This window comes from Sesamum indicum, linkage group LG11, assembly GCF_026168435.1.
Source record: "Sesamum indicum cultivar Baizhima isolate 11 linkage group LG11, ASM2616843v1, whole genome shotgun sequence".
NCBI lineage: Eukaryota > Viridiplantae > Streptophyta > Magnoliopsida > Lamiales > Pedaliaceae > Sesamum > Sesamum indicum.
In genome coordinates, this window is record NC_142667.1 from 8907248 (window position 1) to 8919060 (window position 11813).

Consider the following 11813-nt stretch of genomic DNA (forward strand, 5'->3'; position numbering starts at 1 on the left):
GAAATTATTATAATTTTTAATCTAACTATCATAATTAGATCATATCTTAGGAGATGTAGACGTAACTTATTCCAAATCTATTCATATGGAATACTATCCCGTTGAATTTAAATCTTTTTTATTGAAGTATAGCATTAGCAATTAGGTCGAGTTTATACATGTAATTATATGCCAATAATCCCAGAATCTTGGGATCAAATGTTATCAATCAAAAAAAGAAAAAGTGAAAAATATTTAAATTAAGACGATCTTCGATAATATAAATAAAGTCATAACTTATGTGCAAATACTAAAATTTCTGCAAATGAATATTTCGGGAAACAAATTGACATTTTGAATCTTCAATTGGGAATAAGCACCCAATTGTTAATATGTACAACTGTAACTTGTAGTATAAAAACAGACAAAAATGTGAACCATCATATCACCAGCAATCACAACGTTAGAATAAGAATTGACGTTCAATTCTAGAATACGTCTTAACAAAGAAAAAGAAAATCATACAAGCCTGTTGATTTTATTTACAAATTTACTATTCTGAATGATAAAAGTGAGGCTGTCTGATTTTAGAAATTGCATTCTATAAATTGTGGGCCGCTTATGATTAAAAAATCATGAGTTTGTTTCGATCAGATAAAAGTTTTATATCACTTAGGAAACAAATGAAAATTGATAGCATGAAAATAGTACATCTTGAGAAATAGCTAATAACAAATTTCCAAAAATTATGCCACTCACAGAAAAAGCATGAAAAATAGGTGTAATTTTAGCTTTTAGTACCAATTAATTAAGATCCTCTATTGCCCAAAAATATCAGAACCTCATGGGTAAGAGTTAATCAGTCAAAATCCCAAAGAAGCTGTATAGTGCAAATATAATGGCCACAACCTCAGAGGTAGTAACTGCAAATAATGCCTTCTCCATAAATATTCTAAAGATTGTCAGAGAAGTACACTTTCCTCAATTTATTCTTTACATTGTCAAGTGGTACTCATACAGGCAATTCCCATCCAACTATATGCTGCATATATTTATATATATATATATATATATCAACCAATGGAAAGGTAAAGTAGGGTAATTATGCCAAAGAAATGAATGCAAAGGTACCTCAAGCAGAGACACAGCAATTATTCAAACACAAGATAAAGAAATATAAATTTTAAGGATTGTTTTTCAGATTGTTAAAATACTTCTTGTCAGCACTAAACTATATTGTATAGAATTGATGTTAATTTAGGTTCAAGTAAGGCTACAACTGGATACATTCCTCCAACTGCTCCATATGAAAATATAGTGCTGATTAAGTATGCACACAAGGACTACATGACAAAGTATTGAAAGCATTTCTGAACCTGAAAATGAAATTAGCTTACAGGTTGCTCCATGTTCAAATGATGAATTTGCTTCAAAGATAACCTAGAACTGCTTCTCCACGAATCAAGCAATTCTGGTATATGAATAGCTGATGTGCCTTTACCTGCCTTGTTTACAACCCACACTTGTCCGTGCCAGATGCCAGATGCCAGATGAGAACCATTTGTTCAAGGAAGAATTAAGAGCTCGAGATAGGTTACGGGAAAACTTGTTGTCAAGGCTTGTGGATCTTGAAGCCAAAAACTCTTGGAACATAGCTCTGTGTTGGCTTCTGTGGCTTGAGGTGTCCATAAGTCATCAAGAACAGATGAGGGAATGTGGTCCCAAAATATGCTCCATCAATATCTTTGGCAGTCAAGAAAAACAACTGAACTGGTACGTAACATACTACTACAATAGTTGGTTAATGTCAATGCATAAAACAAGCAAATCATAAATACAGCATAAATTAAGTTCTACATCAGAAAAATATGTGTTTTGTGTTTTCCCACAGAAAACTTAAGGCAATATCTTAGTAATGCGTTATGAGCACACCCATCATCATAAGCAAGGAAATTGCTAAATCCATTTTTCCTACCCATCCACACAAATACCTTGGTCTGTGTGTTCATCTGTTCTTTTCTTATTTTTCCCATTTACAACACTCAATAGAGGGAGTACTAACTGCAAAAATAGTTCTATACAATTATACAAGGGTTAAAGAAATATGCTTCAGTCTTTAAACTTTGAAGAGGACAAAAAGTTTTTTGGAGGATTCACTTTTTTGGAGGTTAGTATGGGAGAATAGTGCACATTGTAATTCATCAGACAGAAGAAAAATTATTAAGAGAGATAAGACTTAACTGATGGGTAAGAAACTGAAATTAGTATTGGATTGTGAGATTGACTGTGAATGCAGTGATTAATCACTTAGTGATTGCACTTCCGTCAATATAAGATGTTCCGAGTGAATAGGTAAGCAAGAGCAAGAGAGATGCAACCATCTGAATTATGAAATGAACCAGAGATCAAAACCCAGAAACAACATCACAATATAAGGATACTGCCTTGGTACTTGGATCGAGGGTAGTAAATGTCTTCACATTTGGGACAGTAGATCTTCACTGTACTGGAGCGTGGGATGTCCGATTGTCCAACTGGAAGACAAGGCTGTCCACAGCAGTACACTCTTGGACATCTTCCAAAGTCATAGTTTTTGTACTTCTCTAACTGTTTTAACTCACATGTCATTGATAATTTAAATCAAAAAACCAAACTAAAAGGAGAGGTAGCAAATGCACAAAACATGATGAACTAATGATGTTACCATTGCAGCCATTCCCTTGGTCGTCAGAATGTAACGGACATGAATAAGGCCATAGAGCATTTCTGCAGCTGATTCAACCAATTCATTCTGTTCCTCAGTAAACATATCACCTACATATGCCCATCATGGAAGAAATGTTATGACCAAAATTATTCAGCTTAAGAAAGGGACAAAAATTGGAAGTATGCCCTTGATGGGATTAAACAAACGCGCTTGAGCTATGAGCAAACCATAGGAGAGGAAATAAACCAAAATCAAGGTTATTTCAATCTGGAAATGCTGAAAATAGTTTCCAGCATAGACTGCAGGCAGCTGTCAGTGAAAGTTACAAGAATGTACAAGAATTAAAACCGAAATACATCCATCAGGAGGAATGTTAAATCTTACAACAAATTAACTTCCCAATAAAAGAACTTCCCCAGAAGGTTAAAAGCCAGAAGTAGTACATATATCCCCAAGAGTTGGGCAAACAGATCCAAGGACCACGGCAACCGAATACAGATGAGAAATGGAAAACTAAATTCGAAGTCTAATTCAAATCCAGGCATAATCAGGGCATAATGATTAAGAACTCTGTGAAACGCTAGCATGCAGAGCTTGGAACAACAGAATAAATGCTCAAGATCTCAGCCTATCGTTTACATCTACGCCAAATTAGATTACTGAATTACGAAGTTGACTCATTACATTCATGTTGTAATAGGACAAATCTGCCTTTCTTATCCATAAGACTAGAAGCCACACCAGTGATAAAATGAATTAAGATTCCATAAAATATAAGAAAACAGCATATATCTCTAAAAGCAGAACCCAAACAGTATCTATCAAGCAGGAAAAGAATGTAAAAGGCTTACCATGAGAAGACTCAACATCCAGAATTAGGTCAAGCGCATAGTCATAATATGGAACCTGACTGCTCAACCCACAGAGATTGAAATCATCTTGAATATATTCGTCATCCACTTCACAAAAGAATTCATTTCCACGCAAGTTGCAAAACCATGAAATCCAAGATGTATCATCCCCATCAGAACCACTGACATCAGACTCTTCACTGTCTGTTTCAGATTCCTCTGCAAATGGCACACATTAGAAATCGTTAACTTTTGTTTGATCAATACACATAGGCACATATGTTAAGCAAAATGAAAGTAGAAAAAGGTAAGTGAATGTGAGTTAATAGGCACCATAAATGCTTGTGTTAAGAAGGTATACATATAACTAGTACTTAGATAAGCATAGTTGTTACATGGCCAGGCCCTAGGGCACATAAAGATAGCTTTTTAGCGGCAAGTGAAGAGTTAGAATCATGTGTCCCGCAAATGACTTTTTTTTTAAGTTTACGGTACCATCACTATTTTCTTTGCAGCTTGATCGTCATCCATATCATCATCATTCTAAGTATAGCACTTGCCAGCTTCCTCTATAACATTATCAGTTACTGTGAAAATATGACCAGAACATTGATGCTATTTAGTAATGGAGGTCTTACTACATAACTTTAAGTGAATGAGCCAGTCATAGGGCCTAGTAGAATCTGGATCCCCATTTAGGAAAGATTCGTCATTACAAGAAAAATCAATATAGACCAACATTCCATTTGAATCTAGGAACTTTAAACAAGTCCTCAGCAAGTCACATTGTTTATGCTCCTAAGAATTTTCATTCATGTGAAAGCACAAGCGGCATTACAACCTTGCACCTAGACTAGCCTAGGAAAACCGACGCCTTTGCTGCATCAGAAAGCATGTGTTTTTATGGCACCTTTAGGCTTTAAATTCACGCAGAAAAATGTATATAGACATACCCACATATGCATTAGGTGTGATTTTACATATCTGAGACACTAAATGCGCTACATTCAGATACAATACACAATTAACTCAAAATCACAGAAAGAATTCCTGCAGCTTTTAGGTTTAGCTCTCGTCTGAGAGCTAACATTTCAAAGCCATAACAACACTAATTACAACTACTCTGAGAAACATAACCTTAACAGTGCATAAAAAGTAGCACAATGACTTCAAACGTATCAAACAACCATTGTAAAATTTATACTTGACTCAGTGTTCATCACACTATCCTTACAGTCATGAAAATTCTCAAAAGACTGCACCAGAATCAAGAAGCAAACAGAAGGGATGAACAGAATACATAACTGCAAGTACAAATCAACTCTTTCCAGATCAAAAGCTAAAGAACTTCATACAAGGCACACCCATCAATAATCGTAGTCACAATTGTACAAATTAGCAGCTCAGAGATCTATCGAGTCACCCAAATAGTTAAAAAGCTCTCCAAACAATAAAAGCGACAGCATTCAGCCAAAAATAATGAAACTCCGGAAGCCCACAAACGTAACACGTCCAGAATAACTCTTTAAGAAGACGAAAAATAAATAAATCAGTAACAAATATTGAGTAGCTAAACGTAACAACCACACATTTGTTCTACAATCAACTGAAAGCATAAACAAAAATAACAAAATTTGAACACAACCCATATAAATCACGTTAAAAATCCAAAACACCAAACAACTCCGCCCCTCCCCCCCCAACCCCAAAAAAAAAAAAAAAACAACGTACCATCGGAGCACTTATTCTTCGTGGTGGTGAGGGTGGATGAGGAGCGATTATCCCGGTGGTCAATATGCTTCCCAACGGCGTTGGATGTGGAGGGCACGGCGACGGCAGAACCCTTGTTTCTGGAGGTGGAAGGAGAAGACTTCTCCAAGTGCTTGTCCAACGCATCGTTGATTCGCTTCCGATCCAGCATATCCCCGCCCTTGGATGTGCCCCCTCCTCGATCCCTGTACATGTTCGTATATATCCAGAAAAAAAAGAGAAAACAAAATCGACTACCAGCCCACTTCTACCTACACGTTTGTATACATGGGGGGGGGGGGGTTCCCGAATTACAACTGGAAGATCGGAAAGAGGATGAAAATGCTTGGATTCGTACAGTGTTGTTATGCTGTGCGTGTGATTGAACGAGACGGAGAGAACTAGGGTTTCTTTCTTGTAGAGAGAGAGAACACAGCTGGGGAGGGAGAGGAGGTGGTGTCTATTTTAATTTAATTTCATTGTTTTATTTGAAAAAGAATCATTAATTATGGAATAGAATTGTATTCTGTGATGTGATGGTGGACGATATTTCATTTCATCTCATTTCAAATCCCTCAACCATCACACAAATTCACCCTTCATAATTATATAGTCATTACTGTTGACGTGACTGTCTAATCTTTCATATTGTATTGTACTCATATATTATCATTTGTTTAATAAAATTTATATTTATCGAAAAAAATCATATAATCATTCATCTCAATTTTATTGTATTAACTTAAAATAAATTATAAATGCCTCCTGAATTTCGTTACAAATACTTTCTTCGTTGTTTAAAAAATTATAAATATTCTCTTAGAATTAACAATTATCTAATAAATATCTTCCTTCTATAGATATAATAATGATGTATTTGTTAGACGATCAATAATTTTAACAAGTTATTCATAATTTATAAACGTTGTATTTATAATTATGATAAATTTTTAAAAAGCTCGTCACCATTTATCCATTAATTTATTAATAGTATTTGTTGATATATTGTAAAATTAATTAATATTTTATATTAATATATATTAATTATTAATAATTTGAAATACGTAATAATTATAGTTGATTCACTACAAAAACAAATTAATGTCTAGAATAAATTTTTGGCAATATAAAGGATGAAAATTAGGAGCGATTGAAACCTTGCCTGCTGGAATCCCCCTTGAAGGGGCGGGTTCGAGTTCAAAAATTGAAGACGGGATGGTTAGCGAGTTCTTGTTAACTTGCCCCGGTATAATAATTATATATACATATATATTTACTTAGTCTTAGTAGAATAAACACTAACAAAATATTATATAATTTTATTTATTTAATATTAAGTACTTGTTTAATAATTGTTATATTGAAAAATTATCCTACAATAATTAACAAGGAATAAAGAAATATATATATATATATAATTGCTCTGAATTGTTTGGATTGTTTTATTATAAATAATTTCACTTGTATTTGAGAATTTGTTTCTTGAATTCGAATACTTGAGTTAGGCTATGAATAATTTTTATATGTATATATGTTAAATTTTCTTTTAGTAAAAAAAAAAATTGGGTGAATCAAGTTGAACCCACCTCGATAAATTTTGTATTGGGGCGGGGAGGAGGTAGAAAATGACCAGTGCAGATGAGTCCTGAATCCTCCTCGGAATTGGCAGAATGGGTGCCGAGTCCCTGGTCCTCCCATATCCATCCCATTGCCACCCCTACTGAAAATACCGAGATCTCTTCGTCTTTAAAAAAATACTATATTTTAACATGTAGGATGAAGATACTTGTAGTCAAAAAGAAAATAAACAAATATATATACATCTCACTTATCTTTGTCATATTTTAGGTGATGAGAGTATTTCATGGAACTTGTTAGGTAGAAACATTAATTAGACTTCTTTAGTAAATATTACATAAAAAAATTCTTTTGTTATATTAAAATAAAATAATATAACCAAGACAACCAGAAGAAACAAAAAAAGATGATAGTAATAGTAAGTTACGAGACGTAATTAAATTATTTAGAATATTATAATTAATATCTCAAAAAATTCAGCATTATTTGGAATTATTAACAGGAAAATTATGACTATGATAATTAGATGACCCTTTTATCTTCATAGTATAAAATCAATGAATTAGTGTCGGCATCTGAATAGGAGAATGGAACAAAGAAAGATAAAATGCACTAAAGATAGACGTTCTCTCTCTCTATAGTGGAACTCCCATGGTGGAATTAAAGGGTTCTCCTTCCCTTACAGAGTGAGGGCTTGACTCATCTCCCCTTTTCCCACCCCTGGTTGTCCATTCCTCCATTTCCCCCTTCCATCTTCTTCTTTCTCCTTTGCTCTGATCCCCACTTAACCCCCCCATTTACTCATCTACCAACAAAACTCTTTTCTAATCCCTTTAATCCCTTGATTGTTTGGTCAAGTACCCACCTCTTATGGAGGAAAGAGGTTTTGTGGCAAGCCTTTTTGACAAAATCATTCACCTTGAACTCTCAAATGACAAAAACCCACCAGAACACCGAAATTCTACCTCCTATTACCCCATCGTTGCTAAAGTCATCTATGAGAAACCACTCAACCATAATGCCATGAAATCAACCCTTGTCAAAGCTTGGAATATCCCTCCAAAAAGCACCATTAATGTTATCACCCAAAATACCTGGTATTTCTCCGTGAAAAAGAAGATGACTGCAGGCATATATCGAGACTCAGCCCATGGTAATCTCATCGTTTCAAAACCGTGGCACCTTGAGGAAGCCCTTACAGAAGTAGATCTCAACAAATACCAAATCTAGGCGCAAGTATTTGGTCTCCTCGTTATCAATGTAAACAAAAAAGTGGCAAAAAAAAAAAAATCAGGAACTTGATCGAGAATTATATTGGAGCGGATCTTGCTACAGATAGTCATTGACGGAAAAAATCACTCCAAATCAGGATAGAAGTTGATGTGGCGAAACCACTCCAAGATCATATCATTTTAAGTTGTCAAAGAAAATGGAAATTGGTGCTTGAAATCATGTATGAAGGATTATGTGATTTTTGTCATGTTTGTGGTATTGTGGGCCATAAAATCAGTTCCTACTCTGTTAACCTAAAACCAACAAATATATCGGAACACCAATTCCGTTTTAGCCCCTAGCTCAAAATAGAGAATGCTCCCATACCAAATCCATTCATACATATCTGCAGAACCAGTTTGGAACCATATCCACCTGAGAAACCACTTGCATCCATTGAACCCAAACAAACAAAGATCACCACAAAAGACAACCCAAACTACAAACCCACCAACCCCCTAGTTGGAAACCCAAAATTTACAAAAAACGGACCTAACTTGGCAAAGGACAAATGGAAAGAACAATAAGAGCCCAAATATCTTCCCAATTGTTCTTAACCCCCCTGACACAACACAATCATTATGTGGATTCGTTGTTCCCATACCCATAAACCCAAATCCTGATTCCCCCCTAAAGCCTAACTGCTCCCCTAAGTCAACTTTAGCCACCATTGGAATGGGTCAATCTTAGATAACCCACTCATTAAACCTCCAGCCCAAATGGTATTTGGTAAACTCGTCACTCAAAATCCCACTCCTATTGCCTTGAGCCGAAAATAGATAAGCCCAACCCAATCTCCAAAACAAACATCTAACTTAATCCAAACGAGCCCAAAAAAACACCTGACCAGCCCACCAACAAAACAAAATAGGTGACTGCTAAAAGGACTTCCACCCCCGATTGGAAATCAATCCAACATCCAAGAAATTGAAAATTGATGAACGATCTGAAGGCTGGTTTTCCTGCCAAATGAATGTCATTCCCCTTTCACCCGAGTTTCCCCTGCCTAACAGTACCAGTTCACACGACAAAAATCCTAAGTTCATCCTGGAGCTGGTGAAAGAGAAAACAATAGTTCAAAAAGAAAGAAAAATTATAGAATGAAAGAAAAGGCTAGAAATAAATACAAAAGCCTTGGTGGGAACCAAACAGGAGCTGAAATCCTGCCCAGTCAACGCTTTCCAGTTCAATGCTGATGAGATTTTAATTTTTTCCAATTCTGTCGAGGGCCCAAGGGGGTCATGGTAGTAAACTCTCAATGAAGATTATCCTTGGAATTACCGTGGGTTGGCCCGGCCTGCAGCAAGGAGAATGCTATAGAAACTTCTTCAATCTCACAAACCCGACATCAGCTTCCTCTGTGAAATCAAAACAACTAACACTGATAAGCTTTCTTCCCTCTTACAATCCTTCAATCTAATTCACTTTGAGTTTGTCCCTGCTTTAAATAAAGCAGGGAAATCTGTGCTTAACTTGGACCCCCAACCTTAACATTTCTGTTGTTTTAACAAGTTCGTGGATGATTAATGCTCTCATCTTTCTCAATGCAGAACCACGACCCTAGCAGTTCATGGGTATCCACTACCTAGTGTCACAGTCCTTAAACTTTTATTTTGGCAATCCTTTCATAATATGTGTAACAATCTTGACAGACCGTGGCTGGTCATGGGCGACTTTAACGCTATCATGTCTCAAACTAACAAGAGGGGGAAAATCATTTGCTTCAGCATCTCGTAATGCCCCGGGAGATGAACTTGATTTGTGTAATCTAGTAGATCTTGGTTTTTCTGGCTGCAGATTTACTTGGTCCAATAAAAGAACAGGATTATCCAACAACTAGATTGGATAGGGCTACTGCAAACCCTGAGTGGTGTCTCCTCTACCCTAAGACCATTATCCTTAATCTCCCGGCTATTGCCTCTGATCACTGCCCCTTACTCTTAGATACTCACCCAAGTAGTATAGGAAAATTGAGACCATTCTTTTTTGAGGAAATGTGTTGTAGAGACTTTCCTGTGAAACTCTTATTGCTGATGTTTGGTTGTTCTTTGTTACAAGTAATCCCATTAACAGGTTACACAACCTCCTTAAATTGCTTAGGAAGGAGTTGAGAAGGTGGAACCGCAAGACTTTTGGTTGGTGTCAAGAAAACATTTCAGCTATCAAACAACACTTGAAAACACTTCAAGATTGTGACTAGTCTAGTGAGACAATTGCAATGGAAAACAATCTCCAATGTGAGTTGGATGAACAACTCAAGAGACTTGAAACAAAATGGAGGTAAAAAGCAAAGCATAGATGGTTTGAGGATGGCGATGCTAACACTAAATACTTCTATATGGCAGCAATCCTCCAATCAAGGGCTAACCACATCCACTCAATCCAAACAAATGAGGGTAATGCCATCATGAATTGGAGCAAATTGCTAACAAGTTCTCTATCTACTTTTAATCCCTTTTCAAATACGAACTTTTAAAAAGTGAGTTTGAAATGATTGATCACATTTGTGAACTTATGCCTGAAGTGTTACTTGAATCTAATAATGTGGAAATTTGCAGAATGCCCTCTTCCAAAAAAATTAAAGACACTTTCTGAAATGGCATCCTTCAAAAACCCAGGACCCTATGGTTTCCCACCTAATTTTTTCAGACACTTTTGGCACATCGTTGGACCCCAAATGATTGATGCAATCTGTCACTTCTTCTCATTAGGACAAATTGGTCAAGCCATCAACCACAAGTATATCACCTCATCCCCAAAAACCCGAAGGCTTGCACTGTTGAGCAATTCCTACAAGGTGATGTCCAAAATGTTGGCAAACAACCACTTCTTCAAAAAATCATCCCATCCCTTCAAATGGAATTTGTACCGGGTAGAACAATTGAAAATTCTATTCTGTCTCATGAATTGATGCATTATCTCCACAAGAAAAAAAAAAAGAGAAAAAGGATTCATGGCCATCAAGATTGATCTTACAAAAGCATACGACCGCGTTGAATGGTTATTCCTGATCAATCTCCTAAAAAATCTGAAAATTTGGGATAAGTTTGTTAACTGGATATCCCAATGCATTTCATCACCGAGCTTCTCAATTCTTATCAATGGAGCTCCTTTTGATTTCTTTCGACCAACTCGAGGTATTAGATAGGGAGATCCCCTTTCATCCTATCTCTTTATCATTTATGCTGAAGTTCTCTCTCGATTCCTTCTTCAAGAAAAAAGCCTTGGGGCACTTTAAAGGAACAAAAATTTATAAAAATGCCCCTTCTGTCCCCATCTTTTGTACGTTGATGATCTCACCATCTATTGTAGGGCGGAAGAAGGAGACGCGCGAAACATTCACCAATGCCTTACTCAGTTCGAAGAATGATCAAGCCAAATTGTAGAAAGTCCTTTGTCCACTTCAGCTCAAATGTTCCAAACAGGTAATGACACATCATCCTTGAAATCCTACAAATGCATGAATGCAACCACAAAGCCAAGCATGTGGGACTCCCATTCTTCAAACCTCTATCCCAAAGCCATCTCTCCAACAAGCTCATGGAAAAACTGTCGAACAAAATGCCTCTTTGGAAAGCAAAAAACTTGTTTAAAGCTGGTAAAATGGTTCTAATTAAAAACGTGGCCCAATCTCTCCTGTTTACCAAATGTCCACGTTCCTCCTCCCAAAGAAAGCC

At 36.2% G+C, this 11813-nt stretch overlaps 1 protein-coding gene across 2 annotated transcripts; it reads right to left on the reverse strand.

Moving 5' to 3' along the window:
* Positions 1–1193: 1193 nt before the first annotated feature.
* LOC105173456 (casein kinase II subunit beta-1) lies at positions 1194–5790 on the reverse strand. Of its 2 annotated transcripts, XM_020697969.2 has the most exons (6): positions 5645–5790; positions 5269–5492; positions 3538–3756; positions 2684–2793; positions 2421–2586; positions 1194–1722 (listed from the first exon to the last, which is right to left on the reverse strand). In XM_020697969.2, exons 2-6 carry the CDS (start codon positions 5456–5458, stop codon positions 1592–1594), a joined length of 816 nt encoding a protein of 271 aa, XP_020553628.1. In that variant the 5' UTR covers positions 5459–5492; positions 5645–5790; the 3' UTR covers positions 1194–1591. The 2 variants fall into 2 exon arrangements, with proteins under 2 accessions (XP_020553628.1, XP_011093499.1); XM_011095197.3 differs by having other exon boundaries at positions 5269–5771.
* Positions 5791–11813: the final 6023 nt, after the last annotated feature.